This window comes from Epinephelus moara, chromosome 10, assembly GCF_006386435.1.
Source record: "Epinephelus moara isolate mb chromosome 10, YSFRI_EMoa_1.0, whole genome shotgun sequence".
In the NCBI taxonomy this organism is placed as follows: Eukaryota; Metazoa; Chordata; class Actinopteri; order Perciformes; family Serranidae; genus Epinephelus; species Epinephelus moara.
The window spans coordinates 3745322-3773154 of record NC_065515.1 but is presented as its reverse complement, the minus strand read 5'-3'; the positions used below and the strand labels follow the sequence as shown (position 1 = coordinate 3773154).

General features: G+C 45.0%; 1 protein-coding gene across 10 annotated transcripts in view; it reads right to left on the bottom strand.

Annotated features, from left to right (window-relative positions):
* Positions 1–4119: 4119 nt before the first annotated feature.
* The window catches only part of dab1a (DAB adaptor protein 1a), a 121975-nt gene continuing 98261 nt past the window's right edge, over positions 4120–27833 (bottom strand). For 5 of the 10 annotated variants that reach the window (XM_050054138.1, XM_050054142.1, XM_050054141.1 and 2 more), the window contains 8 exons: positions 20158–20304; positions 18304–18366; positions 16387–16483; positions 15046–15452; positions 13236–13431; positions 12999–13147; positions 11577–11673; positions 4120–5774 (listed from right to left, as the gene is read on the bottom strand). In XM_050054138.1, the coding sequence (XP_049910095.1) occupies positions 11593–11673; positions 12999–13147; positions 13236–13431; positions 15046–15452; positions 16387–16483; positions 18304–18366; positions 20158–20304 (1140 nt within the window). In that variant the 3' untranslated portion in view covers positions 4120–5774; positions 11577–11592. The remainder of the gene's footprint in view (positions 5775–11576; positions 11674–12998; positions 13148–13235; positions 13432–15045; positions 15453–16386; positions 16484–18303; positions 18367–20157; positions 20305–27833) is intronic. The other 5 variants (XM_050054143.1, XM_050054146.1, XM_050054145.1 and 2 more) reach the window with 2 other exon arrangements.

Here is a 27833-nt window from a genome sequence, read left to right as displayed (position 1 = left end):
TGTTGTCTCAAACCAAACACGGCCGTTGTGCGCTTACCGGAAATGATGACTGCTAATTAGCTAGTTAGCAAACTAGCATTCATTATCGTTCGTGGTACCAAATCATTACAGACTACTAAATTAACCCAATAAACATACTGGCTTATACCTGACAACAGTATAGTGGTGCTTAGTGCAAAAAACACATGTATTTGTACAATGCAGCAACGTTCACGGTCGCACAGTCCTCGGCCGCTATTTCCAGTTTGAAAAGTGGCCCCTCCCCTTCTGCTACGCAGCCAAGATGGCGACCATTGAGGGCGAGAAGTGTCCATAGTTCCACACTCAACTTCTTGACCGTTTTGAGTGCACCATCCAGGTACTCATAGTGCACTGCATTTTTCCATACTTCTCAGTGTGAACGCACTTATGCACTCAAAATATTAAGTGTAATTACAGAAGTACGTGATTTGAGACACAGTATAGTTCTTGAGTCTGCACCACAAGAAGTAGGAATGACAGAGGTACTTAGGACACTGTTTTGAGGGAATTTTTCAGCTTTTATTTCACAGTAGGCACTCAAGGGAAACCTTGACTGATGTAAAGGTACATTAATTGGATGAACAGCCAGTCTGTAAACAACTGACAGCACAAAAGACAGACAACAGCTCGTAACCAGAAAAAAAATGGAAGAATTCAGGGACGAATGGACCGACAGTAAAGTCCAGGCTTTACTGAGCATATATATAATGGTGGATATACATGATTAAAAGTAATGTTGTTATTCCAACTGGCAGCCTGCTCACAGTATAATATTTCCGTGTTCCTATTGGTTGCAAATGCAGACAGAAAAAAAGTCCTTGAAGGTCTGAAAACATTCATAGACAGTGACTTTGGAAAGATGTAATAGATTACACTGAAAGCACTCAGGGGAACATTCTGGGTATCTGGGTACATTTTCTGTTTCTGAATGGAGACCACTACAATAGAGTAAAGTTCCAATTCATTGTCTATGGAGCAGCTCCAGACTTTATACCCTACAACACAGGGTTCAATCCAGTCCACTAGATGACTTTGCACTTAATATTGAAGCACATGTGAAGGCTGAGAGGTGCCAGGTTTTAGGAGCAACTTAAACAGTGAGTAGATACTTCAGGTAAAATGCTGCCTCAGAGGCTTTTCCACCCTGACCAGAATACAGCTCTCTGAAATAACAATCAATACTTACTGTGGTCATGTTTAAAGATATTAAACACTGTGCAAAATATTCTCAACAAGCAATGGTTTTACTGGTCTGGCCCACTTGAAATCAAACTGGGCTGTATGTAGCCCATGAACTAAAATGAATTTGACACCCCTGCCCTATGACATCACAAGTCTGGCACTTACTTCTCTGGTGTCTGGCTTTGAGGGAGTAGCTCATGTTCACAAATACTGATCGAACCTTTCAAGGCCATGGGAATAACATATTGGAATTTGTAATTTAGGTGGTGTTCCCCTTTAAAGCGTCAGTTAACCCTACAAAAACACCTTTCCACTAATCCTTGGTTGTATCCAGTCATGCAAATTGTTCATATCTTATCTGCTAAAGTTTTAAGACATTAGTCTGAAGTTTGTGACACCAGTGATGAACTGGATTTAATGTGCGAGACTCACTGTATTAAAAAAGAATACAGTTGAAAAAAAAAATCAACTGCAACTCATCTTTGCAAAATTAATGAGCCCTTACCTAAACCTGAACCAGACTCTTAGCTCAAACCATTACCACTGAGGGGGCGTTACACAACAACACTATTCGATACAAAACCGGTAATCCAGCACAATCCAGACCTCACTGTTGACAGTTTTCACAGAAGAAATATTCCCAAAGAAAACTGCTGACGGTGAGGTTTGTGGATTATCCAGTATCTGGGACAGTGTTTTTGGAAGGACACGTTGCTGTCAAATGTAGTTTTTCAATGCGATGAACAAAATTCCATTCAGCTACACAGTATGTGGGTGGTAGCAAAAAAATAAATAGATGAAAAAAAATCATGAATGAACTTCTCAATACCTCATCTCATAAAACTGAAACTAACTGCACGGTGAGCTGGCACTGTAGGTAAGGGAGAAAATGTTTGTTTTTTTATGTGTGAGAGAGATTTGGGGTGGCTGGGCTCAGCCTTAAGACAAGTTCACATTACACGATTTTCACTGTGATTTGGACGTCGCAGAGGATCTTGAGAGCCACCTTGGGTCAGAGGTGAGTCGGCAGATAGTCTGCCACGACGAGTCCTCATGTGTGAACAAGCCTACGAGCAAGTCGCCCCCTCGTCTGTGACTGGGACTGGATATCTGGCATGCTAGTAAAAACTGGACAAGGCTGACACGACTGACAAAGAGCATCAGCCAATGAGAAGCAGGATACGTCCCACATCAGCATGCAGGAGGACGGAAGAAATGTGAGGAGGACAAGCCGCAGGGTTGCCAGGTCTGCTTATTAGCTGCGACTTTGGGCTTGTTTCTAAAGTGGAGTTGCTTATTTGCTCTCTAAACGTCAACTTCCTCTATATATATCCGTTTAATAACTTATTTAAACGCATAATAGTATGTCAGACTGCAGTCGCTTCTTTTGGGCTTGTTTCCATAGCCCTGGTTGCTTGTTTCTCTCCCAAGATCTGGCAACACTGGCAAGCCGGCAAGCAACAACAACAATGGTGGCGTCCACAGGATCACAGGGAGCATGTTGTGTTTGGACCCAGGATAATAAAGAATATCCATGTCTTTACGTTGTGTCGTCTCCAAGTTTGGTGACGTCACCGCGTTATCTGGGGCTCTGTCGGCGAGGGCTCGGTGCAGAAATCTTGTGGTGTGCACACACAGGTCGTAACGCAGTTGGCGAGACTCCTGCTGACAGAAACACACATCACCAGGTATGAACACTCAAAACATTACGATAGTCTCCGCGACGCAAAATCAGGGTGAAAATCGTGTAATGTGAACTAGCCTTTAGAGATAGGGTGAGAAGCTCAGACATCTGGAGGGAGCTCTGAGTACAGCCGCTGCTCCTTTAAGTCAAAAGGGGTCAGTCGAGGTGGTTTGGGCATCTGATCAGGATGCCTCATAGGTGCCTCCCATTAGAGGTGTTCCAGGCACGTCCCACTGGTAGGAGGCCCCGGGGCAGACCAAGAACACACTGGAGGGGTTACATATCTCATCTGGCCTGGGAACACCTTGGGATCCACCAGGAGGAGCTGGAAAGCGTTGCTGGGGAGAGGGACGTCTGGGGTGCTTTGCTCGGCCTGCTGCCCCCGCGACCCGGCCCCGGATTAGCAAATGAAGATGGATGGATGGATAAAGTCTGCAGCTCTCATTTCTCCTGTATAATATGGAATCAACAAAGTGCTCTAATGTCTTAACCTTTTCCACGGGGAGGAAGGGAGAAGTAAAGCTAAAGGAAGAAGCCTGAAGTCCTTGTTTTGTAGTCGCTTGCTAATAAAGCCTATGACAGCTTGCATTAGAGGCTGCCGCTGTAGCAGAATGTGACAGGCCATTAAAGCTGTGTTAAATTACAACAAAGTACTGTAACACTCACTTTACACTAACTACAGCCTCACTGAGGGTCACCTCTGCCAGGCACACACCATTAGGCACACTCTCTCTTACACACACTTACAAACCAAGACACATAAATAGACGTATCAGTCATTTGGGATGTGTTTATTTGTAACAGTAATACATGGTGGAATACATAAATCAAGAGAGAACCAAAAAATTATCTAAAAACCCACTGTAGAATGTCATATTCATAAAGATAAAAATAATGTGTCAATTTACATTAAGAAACTGTTAGCTGAGGTAAAGTTAAAATAGGTCTAGAAATGTTATGTACTCAAACAGCAACGTTTCCCTTTTTATTCAACTTCTTTGCTCGTCTTCTAGTTGTCAAATGTTTAAGTTAATCAACGTCATAGTCCAAAAGAGTTCTCAAGTGACATGGGGACTCTGGCCATAAAATAGGGAGTCATTGGCATCACAGTTGATGTAGTTGTAGCAGAGGTTGCTGCAGTCCACACACAGACGCTCGGACAGCAGCGGTTTGGCACCTGACCAACAGACAGACAGATGGGCAGAGCATCACTGTATCTTAAAGACTATTCTGGGGGGGTGGGGTGGGATGGAGGAGAGTGAGACTGCAACATAGGGAGTGGTGCGAAAACGTGGGGCTGCGGTGCGTACTTGTGGCAACATAAACTGCAGAAGCAAATCTGTTTGGGACATAATAATGTGAGGTGGTGGGACTCTGAAAGGACCAATAAGGGGTAAAGATGTGCAGCTGGAATCAGGATTAGTAAGTGAGGTTAAGACGAAGACCTACAACATCCATGCACAAGAACAAAATGATATCAGAGGGCAACAAAACAGGAAAAAGAAAACATATGTTGGTATTGCTTGGGTTAACGTCAAGTTTGCATAACTGAAGCCTTCCTATTTTATGGCACAGAAGTCCGGTGGACAGAATGGTTGTTGTCTTCGTTATTTACAAAATGAGTTTGGCAAACCAACGATCAGATGCCTTAAAGCCATGTTGACTCTATAACTCCTATAGAGCTGACCCCAGCGGCTTGATTGACTTATAAAATAAAAATTCCATTTTTCAATTTCTTCTTTTTTTCTTTTTTAATCGGTATTGTACAAAAGCTATAGAGAATGAACAGTTCGATCACAGAATCTGTTGGACTCGCTTCCCTCTCAGGGTCCATTCCTCAGTATGTCCGGTCCTCTGGCCTCTGTGTGAGTCTGTCTGCGAGGAGAGACGTTTGGCAAATCACTGTGTGTATGCATGTTAGAGAGGGTGAGAGATGAGTGTGAGTGTGTGTGTGTGTGTGTGTGTGTGTGCGTGGTGGGTGCATGTAGGCTGATTGCTGTGTGCACAGTATGCGTGTAGTTGGTGTGTGAGTAGCTCCCAGAGAGTCTGTTTCTGCATAGTGATCCAGCAGACACTCACAAGAATGGGGAGACAACGCCCGAACCAACCAACCAATCAGAAGCAGTGATCCCAGTAACGGGCCGTCCCTGATAGGCTCGTTAGAGTCTAAGCTCCTCCTGTGGGATCTCCTCGCTACAGATGCAGATTCTGTCAGTTAAAAACGAAAGATGATCATTCTAATCCCGATGAGCGTGCGTGTTTGCGTGGGTGTGTGTCGGAGACAGGGAGGCACTGCTTGATTCAGTCCCTCCTTGGCAGCACAGTCTCTGGCCAGACACAGGAGGCAGAGGGAGGAGTGTGAGAGCGAAGACAGGGAGGAGGGAGGAAGGGAGGGAAGGAGGGAGAGAGGGAAGGAGCAGGTTATGTTCTGTAAGGCTGGGGTGTGAGTCGCCACAGGGAGGAGAGAGGAGAGGAGAAGACAGCGCAGTGGAGGGAGAACTGGATCCGTCTCAGTGATTGATATCCCTCCTGCCTGGAGTGAATGACCGAGAGGGCTCTCTCCTCTCAGGAGGAGAGGAGGCTGCAGAGAGGAGGAGGAGGTGGAGCACAGGAGGAGGAGGAGGACAGAGGGAGTGTGGAGGCTCCTCCTGGGAGGTTGTTAGCCGGAGGAGGAGAAGAAGAAGGGCTTGGCAGGGAAATGTGCCAGACACGCACGCACACACACACACACACACACACACACACACACACACACACACACACACACACACACACACAAGGTGAGGGTTCTCCTCCTGTTCTCTCAGTGCTGGTCAGGTCTGTCTTCCTGTGTGTCTCTTTATTTCTTCCCTTTGTTGATCTGGGCGTAGAGAGGGTCCTTCCCCTTCTGTGCATGAGAGAGAAAAACATCAGCAATTTTAAACAGCCTCTTTTTCCCCTCAATATATAAACCTGGCTGGATTTGTAATGTTTGGCCTCAACAGTTCCTCTGAATGTTGCACAATTAAAAGGGAGGACCCAAGTTCATAATTCTGATTCATTCTCTCGACCAGCCGAACTGCAAGTATCACCTACAAGCCCCGACAAGTCAGATCCAGACCTGCAAAGCTTCGTTAGTTCCTGTACCTACCATGGCCACCAGGTGGCAGTAGCGCACCACTTTGGAGGCGACGTCACTTCTCTCAGCTCATTGAGAGCTCCCACTGAAAAATTCACCCCTCACTCTCGGAGGCTTTTTATGTGTGTGTGTGCGTGTGTGTGTGTGTGTGTGTGTGTGTGTGTGTAAGTTATTGTCTCTGAGTGTGTCATTGTGCGCGCACATGCATATTCTCTCCCACTGCAGGCTCCCTCCAGGACCAGTATGAATCAGAGGTATAAACTAGCGCCTTGAAAGACCAGTTATGAGTCATCATGTCTGTATTTCTCCCCAACTGAGCCGGAAGACAACAGCGGATGATGGAACACCCTGCAGTCAGAGCACCAAGCCTGCTGCAGTCACTCACAATGGGCCCGTTATTATCGTACACATAATTACAGCCAGCCACTCAATCTGCCATGCAGACAACTTGATTGGAGACTACTGGCTGGCCTATTATATTCTGGAAGACGTCTCTCACTCTGTGCAGAGAGTTTGGGGTCTGCTAGTAGCTGCCACACATGGATCTGGTACCTAATGTTCATAGGATCGGATGCAAACTGAGGATGTGAGCAGACTAGAGTGACAGGAGGTTCTGCTGATGTGTGACATCATTTTAAGCCCAAAAATGAATGACGTTATTCAAATCTCATCACATACAGCCGTCTCTGGTGCCACTGTGTGCTGCCCCTCAGTTCAATCATACGGCATTAAGTGAAGCAAAGAGACATTTATGCGAACATGTCTAACTTGGGGAAACCCTGATGGTTATCCTGAGTTGTGAGACTCCACTTCCTTAACATAGAGTCAAGAGGAACAGGTGAGGGTCTGGAGGAAAAAGTAAAAGCCAAACCCAGATACATTCTCATTTGGTGTTTTGCCGCACTATATTTGTGTTTCTTCTGCGCTGTCTCTTGGAAGCTTGCTGCTTACAGTCTGGCACCTGATCGCTACCTTTTAATAAAGCCTCGACCTCACCTGAGTGCTGTGGGGGCACACGCCCTGGACATGGAGAATAAGAAGGCAATAACACAATATACAGTAGGTGGAGGGCAGAGTCTCTGCAGAAGAATACACAGCCACACTCTTCATAAGTGATGATTGAGAGGGATTACTTCTGGGCGGCACAGTGGTGCAGTGGTTTGCATTGTCACCTCACAGCAAGGGGGGAGTCTTTCTGTGCGGAGTTTGCATGTTCTCCCTGTGTCAGCGTGGGTTTCCTCTGGGTACTCCAGCTTCCTCCCACAGTCATGCAGGTTAATTGGTGACTCTAAATTGTCCGTAGGTGTGAATGTGAGTGTGAATGGTCGTCTCTCTCACTAGCCCCTTTTACGCTGCCAGATTTTCCGCAAATGTTGGGCCGTTTTGCCGGCAAGCTGCGAGCGTTTAGACACACAGAGCCGGATTGGTGAGTTGATCCAAGGTGCCCAATTTTCCGCCTCGTAGGGTAGACATATTGGTGGAACCTTTTGAGTTTAAAAAGACAGAGGCGCCCTTCCGCAACGGGAGGAGCTGTTGATGACGCCGCACGTGCGACCCACTGGCGGTGGATAAACAGGAAACAGCTGATAGCAGGAATTAGCGAGCAGCTAGTAGCAAGAGGGAAACACAAACCTGACAGACACTGTAAAGATGAGCAACTGGGGAGACAAGGAATTGCGCGCCCTCCTTGTCCTCGCAAACAAAGAGGCCATTAACCGTCAGATGACGGGGACGGTGAAGGACGGACCGACTTATGAGAGAATCTCTGTCTGACCAGCCGCGGCTTCTCTCCCACGTCACTGTTTACGTCACACGCTGAGCTACACGTTTTGTTACTTGCTCACGCCCCCCATTGCCCCGAAAAAGGCACATTCTGTATAAACAAAAGTAGGTAGGCGGCATTTTGCTGCACTCCCCCATTTTGTTTTTATACTGCCAATGCTGAAAGAAGACTGATTGGGCTTTCCTGCAAATTTGCACAATTCCTGTCTTGAAAGGGTTAATGTGTCAGCCCTGTGATAGTCCCCCTGCAACCCCTAACAGGATAAGTGGTTACTGAAAATGAATGAATGATTCTATACATTGTTATCCTGCATAGTCTATCTTTACATAAACGCTCTCTTCACACAGTTGCATGTACAAAAACATCATTCTCTGGTTCCAGGTTCTCAAATATGTAATAGTAAATGAAATATCTTTAGGTTTTGGACTGTCACTTGGACAAATCAAGGGATTTCAATGTCATCTTGGGCAGATTTATTAACAATGTAAACAGGAGCTTATTGTAGCCCTGTTAAAGTTAATGTTCATGATATTAATAGTTGTCCACTGGTTATCTGGGGCCAAAACACACACATGGTAAAATCAATTCAGTGTTCAGATTTTCACAAATAAAGTAAGACTTTATTCATGTTGTGTCTGAAAGCAGCTCTGGGAAAAAAAAAAGGAGAAAGACTTTCAAAAGCTGCTTCACGCTCAAAATCACACCAAAACCTGACCTGTTGCATAATCTGCATCGGCTTTCATCCGCACATAAAAGTGGGGTTAAAGTTGGGAGAGATGCTTTAGCCGAGGCTCGGGGCTCTGGGATACAGAGCTGTAACTGTGAGGCCGGCCAAGGCCAGACAGTCAGCAGAAAGTAGCTGCCAGCAGCCCTGAGAGAGGTGACAAAGAGGCTGAGACAAGCAGTGACAGCAAGCACACACTGCTCAGCCCCTGCACCAGAGCCACAGCCCGGCAGTGTCATCCCGCATCATCTAACCAGTGCTGCCAAGCGGGGCCGCTTCAGCTCCATAAACCCCGAGAGAGGGAGGGGAGGAACCGGGTGGAGATATGAGCGATGTGCTGGCCTAGCACCAGCCTGAAGGCCAAAATATCTGGCCTGGCTGGTACACGTGTGGACATTTAATGTGCGTGTGTGTGTGTGAGTGTGTGTGAGTGGTAGGCCCTGGGCCGGGGGAGCAATGTGAGATTGCTCAGTGAACCGTGGAAGCAGGCCATTTCACGGCTGAGACTCGGGAGCGTTCGCTGGACATGATGAGATCACCCCAGAAAAAAACACTTACACTCCCACTAGCCTGAACACATGTCTGTCTGAAGCACACAGTGGGAGGGGGAGGACAAGACAGGCGGTCATGGCCAGCAGCAAACACACATTTTTGGCTCCAATGTGAGCACAGGTGGTGACAGTATCGATCACAGGTGTGCTCATCTGGGGAATAACTGGGCCTATTGCACAGGTGTGTATGTGTGTGTGTGGGGGGGGGTGTTTGGGGAGTTGTCTAAAGTCGATGTGATTGAGCAAGTAAACACCATATGGGAGCAGCGTCATTGGACCAGGACCAAAGCAGTCCACCTACTACAGAGGAAAAACTCGGTGCTTCTGGCCATAACAGTCAGTGTGCAGCCAGACTCAGCACTCGGTACTCTACAATCCGTCCTCCCACTTAAGGCCCACATCCACCTGCTGCCCTGCAGCTTTCAGACTGTCTCAATATGAGGACGGTGGCCAACAGGGGAGAGAGGCTGCTCAGCCGTCCCTCCTCCTCTCCTGGAGTGGGGAAGGACTAGAAGGCTTCTTGGGTTTTAATTAATGCCAATTATGCCAGGGCAGTCATTAATCTTGGCACCCCAGTATTAGCTGATGAAAACAAAACCATTACATTTTTCCCTATGTGAGTGCCAGCAGCTATCATTAAGGAGCCACACTCGGGAGTTGTGTGGGTGAGGACACCGGGTAGGGAGGCAGGGATCAAAACGTCTCTCTTCTTTAGTGTGTGTGTGTGTGTGTGTGTGTGTGTGTTGTGTGCCCGCCCCTCTGTCTCTGTGCAAACAGCATGTTGACACATCTCTAAAACAAATTTCCAGCCTGTGCAAGTTGTGTGAAAGTTTTCCTGCAGGATGAAGCGCACAAAGTATAAAACACACACATCATCAGTTCCCTGAGTTCTGATAGTCGCTGCTTGTCGTTCTCAGTTTGATCCTCTTACAATAACGCACATATTATGAGTTACATTTCATCATGTAACATACATAATGCATAAAAATGACAGCACGCATCATTTTTATATTAAGCTAAACATCCGAGATCAGCATGTTGCGCACAACATTGGCAAATCCCAGATGACGTCCGGTTCACTGAAGTGCACAGTTTCTGATTGGCTGTCACACGCTATTGGCTCTCCAAGTGAGATGTGTGCTATTCAGGGAACTGGGCATGATTTAAGTACACGTCACAAAGACAGGACACAATGAGGGCACGGAGCACTACGGCCAAAGCGATCATGCGTGATGAACATGTCACCTATTGTTTGAAAAACTCACACACGTGATGCCACATCAGAAGAGATACTTACAAAACTCCAGTCGAGGCTTCAACAACACACAGAGTGAAACACAAGCAAATACTCACACATGCACAAATACTCACACATGCACAACCACACACACATGCACAACCACACACACATGGGCGGATCATGAGACAGTTGGCCCCTGGGCACAGATAGGCAAAGGGCCCCACCACCTCTGCTACACAGGAGCAAGGCACACTGACTTTGTGGTGGTTTTGCATCTGTTTGTAGTTGTTAAGCATCTTTTTGTGATTTGATGTTTCTTTCAAGTTAATATGTGTCTCTTTGGAGTAATTTTGTGTTTCCTTGTGCTTGTTTTGTCTCTTTCAGATAATTCTGTGTCTCTGGTGGCATTTTGTGTTTCCTTGTGCTTGTTTTGTCTCTTTCAGATAATTCTGTGTTTTCTTGTGGTTGTATTCTGTCTTTTTGTAGTCATTTTATGTCTCTTTGAAGGAATTTTGCATCCCCTTGTGGTTGTTTTGTGTCTCTTTGAGGCCATTTGCATCTTTCTTGGACAGCTTGTGTCTCCCTGTGATTGCTTTCTTTTTGTAGACATTTTGTGTCTCTCTGAAGTCATTTTGTGTCTCCTTGTGAATTTTTTTGTCTTCTTGTGGTTGTGTCCTAATTTTGTTTCTCCTTGTTGTTGCTTTGTGTCTCTTTGTCTTTTCTGTCATTTTGTGTCTCTTCGTGGTTGTTTTGCCTGTTTTTGTAGTCGTTTTGTGTCTCATTGAAGTTATTTTGTGTATCTTCGTGGTTGTCTTGTGTCTCTTGGAGGTGATTTCCTGTCATTTTTGGTTATTTTGTGTCCTTTTGCAGTTCCTTTGCATCTCTTTGTGGTCTTTCTGTGTCTCTTTGTGGTCATTTTGAGTCTCTTCCTGGTCAGTATGTGTTAATTTATGTGAAATTATGCAGGTGAAGGACAGGGGACCCCCCTGACACTCTGGGACCCAGGGCCTGTGTCTGATCAGCCCATTCAGTAATCCATCCATGATCACACACACGACACTCACACTCAGTCAAACACATGCCTTCTCATGAGCAAGTCAAAGGGAAATGGTGAAAATGAGACCAAAGACGCAACAGAAGAAGGAAAATATGAAAAAATAGATGGAGACCCTGGGCAGATCAATGTGAGGTACAACAGTCAACCAGGAGAACAGGTAAGGGCTGGGAAGTGAAGGAGGAGGTGTTAGGGGACAGGAGAGGTATTGATACCTACCCTGCCCTGCTGCTATCTAGCTCCCAGCCTCTGGACTGGCCTGGTCTGGGCTGGGCTCTGCTGTCTCGCTGGGGCAGGGCGACCCAGAACCACACGCCTAAAGACGGGAAGAAGGGGAGGAAGGAAAGTATGGGAAGAAAAGTCGATGGAGGGGTATAAGAGAAGGAAGTAAGGGGAAGTGGAAGTAGACAGAGAAGAATAATTATGAAAGAAGGATTGCAGGATCGGTAGAGACTAAAAGAGCAGACGTAAACAGGAAGCAAAAGAGAAAAGGTGTCAATACTCGGAGGAGAAATAAGGACACTTGGAGACAGAACCCACAGCCCACGCAGTCTCTTGCAAATACACACAAACATACATGCGAGCACTCATTTACAGTTCTTTCTCTTTTATAAAAGCCTTTGTTCTATTGATCCACTGCTTTTTCTCTTCTTCCAAAAACACTTCCGCTTTTCACACCTCGCTTCGCAGAGAGTGGGAGGTTGTTTTTCTGCCTTCGCTCCATCTTTCCCGTCTTTCTTTGTAACCTTTTTTGCCGCACTCACTCACTGGGTGCCGCCACCAATGCACATTTCTCTGGGTTGTGTAAAGTGTCTGGGTGTTATTCAGGCCCGGTGACATTTTCAGCAGTGTGAAAGTCCTCTATTTTTTTTCAATAATAGCTGGATTGGAGGCATAAAACTAATGTTTCACGCCTGGAGAGTGGAGAGCAAAAGAGAAGAAAGAGGCAAGCATGAAAGAAACACAAAAAAGAGAGAAGGAGACAGAAAGAAAAATGGCAGGAAAGAGCTACAAAAGTCTTGGAAGGTCACTCCTTCTGCAAGGACTTTGGTCAAAGGCAAAGGGAGTTTCTCCGCCATCCCTAAAAATCTCTTTATCTTCTCATCTTTCCTTAATTTCTCTCACTATCTCTCCTGGGTGGAGGTGCTGCTGGTTAAAATAAATATTAATTGCCCCTGGAAGAAGAATTGGGGACGTTATTTCTCCTCTATCTCGCCACAGATGAGTCTGTCCATATAGAAGTGGTGATGTATGGATGCTACCTGGCTGGTATTAATAACAGCTTAATGATGTCTCTGACAATTCCACCAGCTAATTTAACGCTGTGTTGACCAGGCAGACACACACACACACACACACACACACACACTGAACCACATACTTATGCAGGTACACCACTGCTCATGCTCACACAGAAACACACTCTCCATGTGCACACACACACACACACACTACAGGACACAACAGCATCGGCCCCCTAATCAGCCAGAGTGATTACCTGGCCCGCCAACACCGCTACAAAGGCTATTTATCAGCAGATCTCAACACGCTGCGCAGGTTATAGCAACATAAGGAGTGAGTTATTAAAGGCACACACACACTTGACTTATCCCACACACACACACAACTACACACACTTACAGCATCTTCCTCTCCACTGCGACTTGGGCTGCCCTCTGCTTCCCCAAATGAGTCGTCTGTGGGGGGGTCTGTGGCGTCGGTGGGGGGGTCACTGACATGGGAGGCTGAGGACTTGGAGGGAGAGCTCTGCCTGGGAGCTGGGGTGGGTGCTGCAGGGAGGATGAGTCGAGTCAGACGTAGCTACGGGAAAAGCGTGTAACTTAGAGAACAGACAAACACGAATAGCTGAGCTCTTACGTGAGTTGGTGGACGGTGTCGTGGAGGTGACTGGTGTCAGGTTCATTTGAGAAATGTCGAAGTCGTCACAGTCGTCCGTGTCCTGGGCGGTGCCCACACGGCTGAAGTAAGTGCTGAATGCCTCTGAGGTTCCTGCTAAGCCGGGCTGTTCAGCCTTCTTCGCCGGCATGGCCGGAGGCTTCGCCAGCTGGAAATCCTGAAGGTCAAGAAGGCCGACGTTAAAACTGGGCACAGAGACTTAAACACTTTGACTCACTGCAGGTGCATTCAAAATGGAACTCAGACATTAATATTTCTGAAGTGTTTTTTTTGTTTCTTTTCCTAAAACCAACCACAGCAACTTCACTTGCCTAGGCAACATATATCGTAGAATATCATGCAAACTGTTGTGTGAGGATACATTGCAGCCACTACAGTCTTTAGGCCAGTAATCTGTAATAATTAAGGTCATCTATGATCTTAATCAAATGGTTCTAAACACAGAGGTCGTGTAATAATATTAGTCCTGTGCAAATTGGCGTCTTGGTGACTTGGGGTCTGTTTTGAGGATTATGGAGGCTGCGTTGGCAATTACAAATAAAAGTTCTGACAGCATTTTGGGTGCAAGTTCAGAAGGCTTATCTTGCTTCACAGCATGGAGACCCATTTGCAGAAAAAAAAGAGCTCAAATACATCTGAAGAGAGTAAAGTGACACTGTTGGAATCCTGCTGCCTGACTTGTGGTGGTCATTAAAGTGAGCAGAGTTGCATGAAAGAACCTTTTCTAATGCATTTACTTTGACCCATGCAGAGCCTTGACATAACATCCGGGAACATTTTCAGTAAATTCAAATTTAATACAGTCTTTGCTTATCCCGTGCAAATGCACCCCATAACCAAACACAGATGTGGGTAGGGCTGGGTATTGTTTAAAACATTCCGATATCAGTACCAATACCGGTACCCATAAAGTGATACTGATATTAAAAGAGTACTTCATTCCATACGTCATGAGAATGAAAGCATTTAGTTGCCTAAAATATCTTGTGGTGACTGACTGGGAGCAAAACCATACAAATATTCACCTTTTTTCTTGATCTGGGTCAATAAAATGGAATGCAATTGAAGTTTCGATACTACTTGGCACTGGGTTATTTCAGTCAATACCTTGAAGGGATTGAGTACCGATACTCTGCCCTTGACCTGGGGGGTGGGGGGATTATCTAAATCACAATAGGTCCAGATTTCTCCTCAGTCATTAGTTCAAGGTCCACACAGTTTAAAATATTCAGCGTCATCTTTGCATTTGGCCGTGTCGTAGAGCTAGTTTGCTGTCTCTGTTAAGTGGCTGTCTGTTAGTCGCTCACTCTACAGCAGGAAACGGTACTTCACAATAAAAGCTCTGTGCTGGAAATTCACTGTACTTCAAAATAAAGTGTCTTTTTTAGAAACTTGACACATTCGCGAGTCACTTGTGCTCCATTCAGAGTGGACCCTCGACTCGCTTTTGGACAGCAACCCACCAGTTGGGAACCACTGGCATAGACTGCCAAGTTATGGCACTGACAATGTCCACAAGTCCCCAGTTTATGACCAGTCAGGGACCTGTGCATATTGTTCCTCATCTCTCTCCCCTCATTCCCTGTCGGTTTTCTAATAAAGGCATATAATGCTCCAGAAACATCAGAAACAAATGACGAGCTAAACATGGTTCCTGGTTCCTCTGATTGATTTTTGCTGCCTTTTCTTTGTGTCATACTTTCTAAAAAAGACAAGGTAGAAAATATAGTTCTAATGATCATAATTCTGGTCCCATCCGATATCTCCCCACCTTGAACATCTCCTTGCCCATCTTCCTCGCCCTCTCCCCGTGCTGCGGACTCGACGACGCTGAAGGGGAGGGAGCTGAGGCGCTGGCTCCAGCACCTGAATGGCTCTCGCCGGCTGGAGTCACAGTCGTGACGGGGGTGAGAGTCTGGAACATGGCGGCGGGCAGAGTGCCCACAGGTTGGGCAGGGAGGTAGGCTGTAGGGGGGAAGGCTCCGGCTGCCATGGCTGCCCACTGCTGCTGGGTGGCAGGGAAGATGTTGGCCTGGCCCCAGATCAGAGGCTGGCCGCCCGGCAGCACCTGGGCGACCGGACCTAGAGGAGACTGGACCCCAAAGGCCAGCGGTGTCTGGGCAGCGAACGCCTGCTGTGACCAGTGGCCGGGGGGTACTGCTCCCATCGTCACATAACCTGGAGGTGAGGGGCGAGAGAACAAAGAGTTTGAGGTTAAGAAAAGGTCGGTACTTAGTCAAATTTTAATGATAAAGTCAAAAAGAAGACAAAGAAGGAAGTGATTAAAATACCCACAGTGCATATGCTCACTGCTTTACTTCTACACACAAACACACACAGATAATAACCCATGCATCACCAGAGAGTGCTGCCCTACTTCTGCCTGCAGCTAATGTGGTGTCTCTTGATGGTCATGGTGAACTATCATAATTACCTCCAGAATGAGGGAGAGTCATTATGAAAAGGAAGAACCCCACACACACTCATTAAAATCACTCAAACTCATCAGTAGAAGCTCATTCTATTACACACTCACTGCTCGCCTGTTTCTGGTCTCCAGTTGTTACCTACAGCAGAGAAAGTTGACATTTAACCTCGGCCACCCTGCTACCCTGACATATGCACGGAGAGGGGAGAGGAGACGAACAGAGGTGAGGATTGGAGCAAAGGAGAAGAGACCGGGGAAACTATAAAATATATACCAACATGTAATTCACAGTGGCCCTGTGCATACAGAGAGTTTTCACTACAATCATCTCAGCATGTTTTGTTCCTTTCCCCTGACCACCACAGTCGCTTCAGCCACAGGTAAATCAGCAGCATCTGAGGCAGCAAGCTAATGATGCATTTCATATTCAACACACAACCAACACCACCTTTTCTCCTCTTTCCCCTCCCCTCATCTACATTTCAATTCTATTCCGTCCCCCTCTATTTATTTCAACCCCCCTCTTCTTCTCTTCCCCTCTCTCCTCTGCCCTCCGCCTCCGAAGCTTCTGACTCTCCAGCTCCCCTTCATCTCCTTTTCTCGACGCCCTCTCTCCCGCTGCGTTTGTTTTCCCCTCCGCTTGTGGCGGTGGTGTATTTAAGCAGAAAATGAACAAGGTCCTACCTGAGGGCACAGACGCAGGATTGAAGGGAGCAAATAGTTCCGTGGGAGGCTGCAGGCCCTGCGAGGGGTCGAGGGTGTTGGCTGGAGAGGCGGGGGTCTGCGCGGGTTGTGATCAGAGGTGGAATTGAGGAAAAAGCACATCATCGGAAATACAGTTAGGATTTTAGAGACCAAATCACTGCGACACCAACACTCACTTCAGGGTAGACAACTGGCAACTGATGTCAATTGTGGAAATATGGGACATCAGCAAAATAGCTTATTTCTTTTATCATTTCCAGCCTTAACTGTGGCATACCTGGTGGTCCAAGCTATGTGATGCTTCTGCTGTGCTTATTTTATGTACTGCTTCTTTGCTAGTGTCTGTGATCGACCAAATCCACCAGCACAGACATTTAACAATGTACTGCTGTCGACAGGTTCCACAGTAAAATGTATTTTAGTCACCTTAAAAAAAGTCCCACCAACAAAATCTATATCCGTGCAAGTGTACGCTGTATTTGTAAGATTTTCTCCGCTTTACCTTACACATTAACCAATCGAGGCTGTGCTAGACCAGCAACTCCAACGTTCTGCAAAGTAAAATGACCCCCCTCGGTAAAGGCTATCTGATAGCAAGGTAAAGCAGTGAAAATATTCTAAATATAGTGTACACTTAGAGGTCCAGTGTGTAAGATTCAGGGGGATTTAGTGGCATCTAGTGGTGAGGATTACCAACTGCAACCAGCTTAAAGTTCTCCTGTTTAGAATTCAGTGTTTAGGAGGTTTTTACTGGGAGCCCAATTATCCGCAGAGGTCTCCTCCTCTCCTAAACAAACTGACCAAGTGATTTAAACCTGTAAAAATACTGACTAAAGCAGTTTCATGTTATAAATCAGTGTTTCTCCAATGCTGCTTGTTGCAGAAAGGCTTCTGACTACGGTGTCCAATACGAAAATGCAAATGGCCCTATCTAGAGCCAGTGTTTGGTTTGTCCGTTCTGGGCTACTGTAGAAACCAGACATGGGGGAAAGTCACACATGTGCAAGTTACAAGCAAGTCTCAAGTCTTTACCTTCAAGTCTCAAGCAAGTCCCAAGTTAGTTGTGGTGAGAATCAAGCAAGTCAAGTCGAGTCATTGCTCAGGTTAAGCAAGTCACAAGTCAAGTCATACATCACATACAGCAAACATCTCCTCACGATCCACTAGCTACATGTCCTCTGAATATGCTGTGAAAAAGTCCGGTCTCTGTAGGCAGCCCAGGCTCCGCAAATGGCAACAAAAACATTTGGGTCCAGGCAGCACCAACCAGCCAGCGCGGGACCAGCGAAAGCAAGCACACACATGAACGTGGTGTCCAGAGAGGCAGTTAAAAACAGATTTTAAATTACGTTTTTCCAAACAACTTTGTATGTCGGGGCTAGCGCCGTTGTGTTTGATAACATTGTTGAACGTAAACAGAAGTGACGCCCAACGGTGCTTAACGTGCCTTTAATATTGAATTAAAGCCAAGTCCTTTCGAGTCATCTGTCTCAAGTCAAAGTCAAGTCTCAAGTCATGAATACAAAGTCAAAGTCAAGTTGAGTCTTTTATCAACGTTAGTCAAGCAAGTCTCAAGTCATCATATTTGTGACTTGAGTCTGACTCGAGTCAAGTCATGTGACTCGAGTCCCCCATCTCTGGTAGAAACATGGTGGCACAACATGGCGATCTCTGTAGACGAGGAATTCTTATTTTCAGGTGACTATACACTAAAGAAATTATATTCCACAAATATGTCCCTCTAAATTCTACACACTGGACCTTTAAACTGATATTAATTTTTTCAGGTGGCTAAAAACTAACACACTGCGGTAGCTTTTGCACCCGTAAATTATTTTAAACAAACATTGCGATTCGGTGTCAGCCACAATCTGTGCATGTGTGACAGCTACTCACCGATGGAGAGGTGATGTCAGGAGGTGTGGACATGTCTCCAAAAATCTCTAATTGGTTGATATTCTGAGAATAAAAGAAAGTATACCAGTCAGGTACAATAACACTGCTGTTATGCTCTCTATATATTATCTGGGTCAGTTTACATTCCAGTGCAACATGCATCACACACTGCATGCAACACGACACAAGCTTTTGTGGCACCTACCTGAGCACTGTGGCAGCGACACAAAGGAGGTAACAGAGGGGTGAGGAGAGATGGGATAATGAGATGAAATGATTATGATGACATACCTACCAAGAGTTATTACAATCTTCCAAAGGGGGAAAGAAACTCACAATCTTTGTCATCTGCTCCACATGAAGATGCTTTCAACCAGCTGGGCTAAAAGCAGCTACCACACCCCCCTGCATCATTACTGCGCCAGTGTCTTCTTCTGGACAAGTCATTACGGTTCCCCAGTTGAAGAGGATGTGTGGTGTGCCTCAGAGGGAATAGCTATCAAAGACAGCAGCCTTTCTATTTGATCTGAATTTGTTCTGTATCATTCTGTTTCCTTTCACAGTCTCCCCATGATCCCCTCTCTTTAGTATCTCCCCTTTTTTCCCCACATTAATAATATCTTTAGGCCGGTGGCAAGTGAAGGAAACTATTTTTAGTCGTAAAGGAATTTAAGCCTTGAATACATGGTCAGAGATTTGCATAAATCATGGATGCGGATAATTTCTTTTGAGATAATGAATGTTCTTAGAATATCTCCCCTCTCGTTCTCTCTCGTAGGTCACAAAGTTCTTTTTACATCTATCAGAAAATGGATCTGTGAGCATGGTGTTTTACAGTCATGGGTCTAGATGGGTATGTTTTTTCTGCACAGATCGGGGGGTGGGGGTGGGGTGGGGGGTAGGAGGATGTAATATGGACTATTGTTGCCGCGGAGTCTAACGTAGCAGATAAAAATCAACTCAACAAGACGATAAGCTACATATCCAAGATATGCAGAAGGGACTGATAAGAGTATGTCCATGGGATTAAATGTACAAAACACATTTTAAAAACACTCTCCTTAACATAAAAATTCCTGTAGCTGCTACTGAATGTTGTGGCACTGAGTGCTCTGAGTCAATACCACAGAGCCTTTGCTAATGTTCTTCAAACAGAAACTCCCGGCACAGGATAAATGCCACTGGAGCGAGTGTTCAAATAGTACAGGAAGTTTATAGACTTTCTGTCTGCTTTAAGTTAAGCCACTTGACTCAATATTCTTTACGTGTGTGGTGGTGGGGTTGCGGGGGTCAGGTTGCTGTGATTATCAGAGTGTTATGAATGCTTTGTTAATGTGCTGCGAGCAGCCCGACTCTGCGTGTGTCGGCGAGATTACCGCCGCTGTCTGCTCACCCCGCCGACCCCCACCGGTTCTCTGACAGACACGCTGACCTTTACGTCCACTCCGCCCTTAAAGGACCTCCGCTCTAGAGCTACCGGGGTGTTTTTCTCTTCTCGTCCTCCGTCTTTCACACACATGCAGATGTGAACTCACAGGTGCACCCATACACACTTTACTTTCTGCCTCAACTTGGTTACTATGCAACGGCAAGGTTGCATGTTTTATTCATTAGTGACAGGGGTCAAGAGTTGGGGTGACTTACGACTAGAGAGGAACAAAAGTGGCGCTGAACGGATGAGGACAGGAGACAGGAAATCATCTGAGGTTATGCCTGAAGAAGCTGTTCATTAGGGCTGATGGGTAACCTTTAGGACTGTATGTTCCCTGCTCACACAAACTGAAAACCCGCCAAGCTTTTGTCTAAAACCACACCAACAGGAGCGCTGTGCTTCTGTGGTATATTGCACCTTACCTCAGTCACCATGTCCAGGTCTAAGTCTATCAGATCTGCCACTGCCTGCTGCTGCTGGGGTTCAGTTTGTTCTTGCTGGAGGGGCTGATCATAATGATGATGATGCTGATGATGATGGTGGTGGAAGGGGTTGTTTTGATGTCCGTTCTGCAATCACAACCCCAGTGTTAGATGACAGGTGGGATGAAAATGTGCACACACACACACAAATTAGTTGTTTTCCATACACTCAGAGAAAGGGTGAGACAGAAGGGAGTGAGGTGAAATGAGGCGTATTTAAGAGGGAGATATGATGGTCTGCTGGTGTCACTAAACACACCCATGTACACACATTCACACACAGAGCAAGGTTCCTCCTGCCAGACTCGGAGCCCAAGTAAAGATTTAAAAAGGTTTAAAGATCATCCCCACCTTTAGTCTATACTACAGCGCTGAGCTAAGGTTTAAACCCTCTTTGTGTTTCTGCAAAGCCTGCTCCCCTGTGTCAGGAACCACAGTGTGAGACAGACAGAAAGGTAGACAGGAGCTGGATTAACGAACATGCTGTATGTCAGAGCAAAGGTAGGGAGTATGTTACACTGTAGGGAAAAACAGCCTCCTTTCTGCTGGCTTGCTTTGTGTCATCGTCGGCTGGATCTTCATCAAAGTGAATTACAGTCTTAATATTACAGGATAAGGCCGGCGTTATGTGATCTTTTTATTATCAGCAACAAATCCCATTAAAATAAAGCCAAAAATGATTTTATCCAACTGTGTCTGTGCAGCCAGCAGCTGATAGAGCTTGTGCCGTCATGCTTCTCAGCTGTGAGCCATACTGGTGTATCTGCATGTACAGTGGGAGCCTCCTATAGTGATCACATCTGTCACATTGTTCGCTATAATGGGATGATTATTAGAACAGAATTTTTTCTTTCTCTTTATTTCTCATGCATTAATATAAAGTAATGTACAGACAGCATCGCCATCGAGGGCTCGCTCAAGGGGGCATTACGTAACCGGGCATTATCACTCCACATGATGAGGGCGGCTTCGACCACAGGGGCTTTCCCTGTGCACATTTGTTTTCTGTCTTCATCACTGGCAGCCATGTTTCTCGTTATTTGAGTCAACTACACAGAGAAACACCAAGTTTAACTGCTGCATCTCGTTGACTCATTTTTGTGATAAGCTTAAAGGACACTACGTTTTTCATTGAGAGAAAGTGATTTCCTTTATCAGCCTCAGGTAGTGAGCTGGAAGCAGACGTGCTACTGCAAGACAAAGGTTGCTTAGGTCCAGACCTTTGAGTCCGCCTACTCCACTGAGTTCAAGTTGACTGATTCGTCTGGCACTAAGCAACCTTTGTCTTGCTACTGCACGACAAAGGTTGCTTAGTGCCAGACCTTTGAGTCCGCCCACTCCACTGAGTTCAAGTTAACTGATTCGTCTGGCATCATGACATGAATCAGCAGTTTCTCAGTTAAAAACAACCAATGAGAGCCCTGGGGGGACTCGATTCGCCAATCAGCGCCACTGGCAGGACTTATGCCGTTGTCAAGCAGTGCTGGGGCGGCAATAGTTCAGTCCATAGCGACTTGGTTTGGGAACCAGAGGGTTGCTGGCTCAAGTCAACAGACCAAGTATGAAGTGTGGACTGGTGGCTGGAGAGGTGCCCTTGAGCAAAGCACATAACCCCTACCGCTCAGGGCGCTCAGGGCTCTCCATTTAATGCATACACAGGTCCTGTTTGTGCATGTGTGTGTACTCGGGCCTGTGTGTATGACAACAGAGTGAAAAAATTGAATTTCCTCTTGGGATTAATAAAGTATTTTTTCTTCTTCCTCTTCTTCAATTGCAAGTGCTAAAGACAAGATAGGCGGATCTAAATCAATATGCCTTCTTCATACTGCCTGACATCATAATTTGTTTTTGCTCCACTCTTAAAAACCCCAGCAAAAGAGGTATGTTGACAAGACTCAGCGTGGATTTAAAATGACATTTGATTCAGGCGGACATGTGGGTCTCTAGTGACTGGTTAGGGGGTGGTATTGGGATTGGGCCTAACAGACAGCTGCATGACAGAGACAACAAACTAGCTCAGTGACATGGCCAAATGCAAGTATGACGCTGAATACATTAAACTGTGTGGACCTTGAACAAATGACTGAAGAGAAATCTGGGCCTCGTGGCTGGACCAGTTGGGAATCACTAATCTAAACAGCATTTGTCTGATTCTGTCCCAACCTTTTTGATCCATACAAGCAGTTGATTACTGTATTTGTGATCACTATAAGCAGTTTCCACTGTACTTCACACCCGCAACTGAAAAATATGACTGTACAAACAACCTCCAAAACATATTTCATGGAGTGGAATGATGGTGGGATCTGCAGGACCTTTTGGCAGAGCTGGCACTGACACATGATGTGCAGATTGGTCTGGCAAAGCAAGAGTAGTTGGTGCACCACAATACTGCTAAGAGTATTCCCTTCTTTGGATGAAAGCATGACGTATGGTCATCATTAGCTGATGCTGAAGAACAATAACAGCTTGCCCAATACTAATCTGTTCTGGAAATGTTGTCCATTTTTCAACTGGATGTGTTTTTATATCAGAAACTCAGCACTCATAATGTTTCATTTAGATTCCACTGATGAAATGTACTTACTCTTTTCGGAACATTTCAATTTACCTGACAGTTTGCTAGAAATACACACCGTCTACTATCCTTGTTTAAAGCTACAGTCAGCTGCTGCCTTTCCTTCTTCACTCTCTCTCCGTCCATTTCTTTCTCTCATGCCCTGCCAATTATCCCTCTGCGCCCATTATACACTCTCGCCCATCTCTTTGCCCAGCCCTTTATCTTTATCAGTGCAGCCACCACCTATCAATTAGCCATCTCCAGGGTAACAGTAATTACCTGTGCACATGTGTTCTGCATACAATTATCGCAGCCCCTTTAATTAACGCCACCTTGCTGATCCCCTACCGTCTGACTGATCACACTGGCACACGGTCAAAAACATGGCTGAACTGTCACATGCAAACACAAACACACACACACAGACTCACAACTCTGAGCTCAACACACCCAGACTGGATTTATTTCTCTCCCTTTAAGCCATTTTCTCAGTCACTCTTTGACACACAGATACCAACGACCAGCGACCTTAATTCAAACCAGGAAGCCAGGCCATATTTTAATTTATGGTAATGACCCACTTAAATGGGCCATATAGTGCTTCATATCAATATCATATCATGTATCATACTGATCCAATGAGGAGAGTAGGGCTGCCCCCTACTGGTCGACCAGAAAGGTAATTAGTCGGTAAGATTTCATTGGTCGATTAGTCGCACAAAAAAAAACTCACAAAAAAACAAGCAAACATGAAATTCTATCAGGAGCTGCACCTCGTCAAAATAAATCAAAACTTATATGACTGGAACATGTGGGAATTTACTTTGAAAGGACAGACAAAGGAAGTGTCCTACTAGGCTACCCAGAGCTTTACATCTGTCCCACAGACGACAGGCCTACACACTTATAAACAGCTCCTGGAAGAAGATCAGCTCTGCACTCAGGATTTCAGGTACGTTATGATACGATGCTTGTTAAGGCACAAAGGAGGCACAAAAGCCTAGCGCCCGTCCTCCTGTCTACCAGGCGGTTAAAGACGCAGAACGTGTACCACCCCTAATTTCCAGGGCCGGTACCTGCGGTTATTCCACAGGCTAGTTAATAACATGTCGGGCAGGAAATCCAAAGTGTGGGATCATTTTGAGAAGGTGAAGGACGAACCCAAGGTGATATGTAAACTCATCTTCATTGGTCGACTACAAACATGACGTATCATCTGAAACATGGAAGTAGCTACATGCCCATTAGAGGCTGACATTTTTTCGGGAGTCCCACGGGTCACGTGATTCCTATGGGATTCCCATGGGATGGGAATCAGTTTCACTATTCTTCACGTGATTGGGACGGGATGGGAAAAAAAGTCAACGGGAGCGGGCGGGACTGGGAATCATAATTAGGCCTGTCGCGATATGCGATAAGTCGGTTAATTGCACGGTAAATTAAAAGGGATTAATTGCCATATTCATGCTTTGTTTGTTTTCCTAGTCTCTCTCCACCAAAGAGACTGGACAACAAGAGCGTTCACTGCCGTGCATCGTCTGGCAGCCAGGTGAGTTGGTTCATTAGCGTAATGAACGGAGGGAAAGCTCTTGTCATCGAGTGTCTTTGTCTCTTAGGGGGAGGCGGGGCTACGGGCTACACACACACACAGTGCGATCTTCGTGAGGGGGAGACGAGGCGGAGAAGAAAACAGAGAGTTGAGCGTAAGAGAAAGACAGAGAACTTGTTCCTAAACCAAATGCCACGGCCCCTGTGTGGGAGTGTTTTGGATTGAAACCAAATGACAGAGGGCAGCCCAGTAATTTGAACGAGCCGGTGCGCCGGGTTTGTTCTAAAACCATCTCAACAAAAAGAGCGAATACGACCAATTTAACTGCACACCTGCTACAACAGTAACATGCTGCTCTAACACTGATGCTTCAGTATTAATAATCTAATGATGCCATATATAATAATATTAGTCAGAGGAACCAAACACTACTTTAACTAATTTTTTCTCTCTCAGAACTGGTTCTTATGACGTGTTGTCTGACCACATCAGAAATCAAATGTGTTTGCCATTCTGAACAGCTTCAGGATGGAGTGAATGTTAAAATAATTAGGCAATAAACATCGAAACACAACATTAGATGTCATATTTGGGTTTATATTCAACTAAGGTAGGCATTGTGTGATCCATGTACTATAGATATATATATTTTTTTTACTGTAACTGAAACACAACACGGGAGCGGGATGGGACAGGAGTCATTCTTGTGGGATTGGGATGGGACGGGATTATTTTTGTGGGAGTGGGATGGGACTGAAAATCCACTTTCGTGTCACCCTCTAATGCCCATTAGCCCACAGCGTCATTAACAGGCGGCTCGCTCAGTGTGTTACGTGCACTTGTAGATAAAATATAGGCCTATATTAATGAAGGTTCATTAGTACGGTTTTGTATTTCTCTGTAATGTAGCACAGTGTTAACAATGTTACTGACACTATTCTTTCTCACACCTTCAACTCAAACCACCAAAATTTATAATTCAATAATTACATTAATATCATAAACATGCAGGCGACTAGTCAACTAATGACCCTAAATTACAACTATTAGTCGACTGGGAAAATTCTGAGTCGGACGCAGCCCAAGAAGAGAGCTGGTGTGTTTGGCTGTTAGGTGGTAACATGCTGACCTCTACGTGTGGATTCTGCAGTAGCGTGGGCTGGTGTTGTTCAACACACACACACACACACACACACACACACACACACACACATACACACACACACACACACACACAGAGTTCTCACAGGGGTCAAAGGCTCAATAGACTGAAATCGCTTTATTGTAAGAGTTTGTGTGTTTTATTGATTTGTCATCATTTAGGTGACAGAGTAAACAACAGAAGAGATAGCTTTAGACAGGACGTCGCATTTCTGCCAGTGCTATCATTTCATTCCAGGTGTAGTGTGTACACACACACACACACACACACACACACTCACAGAGCGATGATCTCATCTTACGCTGCTGTTCACTGTCAATCCTCCTGCTGAGGAGACAATGAACCTCCTCTCCCAATGAAATAAACTGTAAATCCGCCCTAAGATTCAACTGTCAGATAAATGCTGCCACCTCTGGTCACTCCTCACTCAGTAATGTCACAAAAGGTGCTGCTGCTGCGTTCATAATGTTTTTCTTTCTTTTTGGCTTTTCCTCTTAAGTGTTCTTTCATGCATTATTTCACCCCAAATGCAAACTGTTGTGAAAAAAAAAAAAATTCAATATCAAGTATCTGAATGTCATTGTTTGTAATAATAGTAATTGTATGACAATATGATTCATCCATGGTCAAGGTTTTAATAGAGAGTCCTTCACTGTCTGCATGCAGGCATGTGAGGAGGCTCCAGAGTGTCTGAAGGCTGACATATTGTAAGATGAAGACCTTTATGTATCTATGACCGTAGATGTTTAGACTCCAATGTTGGACACATCTGCAACATGTGAAATACACTATAGAAGGCTGAATCATTGTTCTGTTACTTTAGGTTTTGGTATGGCTGTGTCTGTATGGATGTTGCACCATGGTGTTCTTTGAGGTCAGATTTGTGTTGTATTAAATGTATATTCAAGTAAGATCTACTGTGACTCATCGGGTTCATTTTATTATTCATCAAAATGAAGATTGATCAAGGCTGCAGGTTTTTTCCACATCACAAACCTTGTGAAAAAGACTGTTTACGAAGGTCATGTCTACATGTATACAGATATATTTAGAAATAGATTTTTTCCTCTTGTTCACACACAATCTGAATTTTAGGTCACTAAGACAGATTTTTTTCTCGCAGTGCAAATTCTTTAAGACTTTGTATCCATGAGGACAAGTAAAACCGAGTGTATGGGAAATGATGACATCATCTCCTAAACTGCCACATGCCCATTGTTGCTTTGTGTAATGAGCATGCGCCAGAAACAGTAACAATGGTGGACTACTGTTCTGCTTATGTTTTTTATACCACTGCTTAGTCTAATGACTACTCTGAACTTAAACTTGGTAATGCTGCACCACTTCACCGCCAAATGGAGGCGTCTGCTGCACCCAATGTTATCAGTCCACTTCAGCGTCCGCAGTTTAAAGTCCACCAGAAATGACGAGCCAGTAGATGGTGGAAGGGAAAAGTTTAGCATGTTCAGAGCATCACTGGTACCTCTTAGTAAGCTCCATCTTCTGAATATCAAAGGGGAATCAACGGCAATGAGATCTCCAGTAGGTGAGACTGTGTTCAGCTAATGCCGGCAAGCGTTAGCTGTGAGCGTCTATTTTGCCTTCTAGTGTAGTTGAGATATTTCATTTAATGAAGAACATATGGACAGAATTTTGTTTGAAAACGGAGAGAGGGAAATATCTGTTTTTAAAAATGTCTATATATGAGTAAACTACCATTTAAACTAACCCGTTCACTGGGCTATACAGCTCATTTAACCCTTTGAAACCTGGGGCAACATCACTTCTCTTGTGTTGCTTTCAGATGCATTTCGCAAGTACTTAAACCTCTGATCCCTGTGCTAGTTGATGTGATCTCTTTAAAAAAAAAAATAGAGAAAAAAGGAAAACAGCGAGAGAAAAACTATAGTTACAATTATTACTATTATTATTACATATTTAAAATCATGGTACATAATTAGTATCATTTCAATTTTAATTATTGTCATCGTTAGCACTTTTTCCAGGTCTTTTTGTTTGTTTGTTTGTTTTTTACTAATTTTCTTGTTTGGAATTTTCTTTGAATGAATGTTTTTGCAAATTTTTGGGGGTCATTTTGTCTTTCATTGCTCATTGCCTTCTTCCTGTGTTTTTGAAAACAAGAAGTATAGCCAATTTGCTCACGTTTTAAAGGGTAAAGTAGCTGAATTGATTGTTGGTGTTAACAATGACTTCCATTGCACTGCCCACAACAGCAGCTTTGTAGCCATTTCAGCATCAGTTTTTGTAGACTCACAAGTCAGTCTTTAGACGCTTTGCTTAACTAAAGACTGATGACTTTCTCCCTGATTTTGTGTTTAGATGGG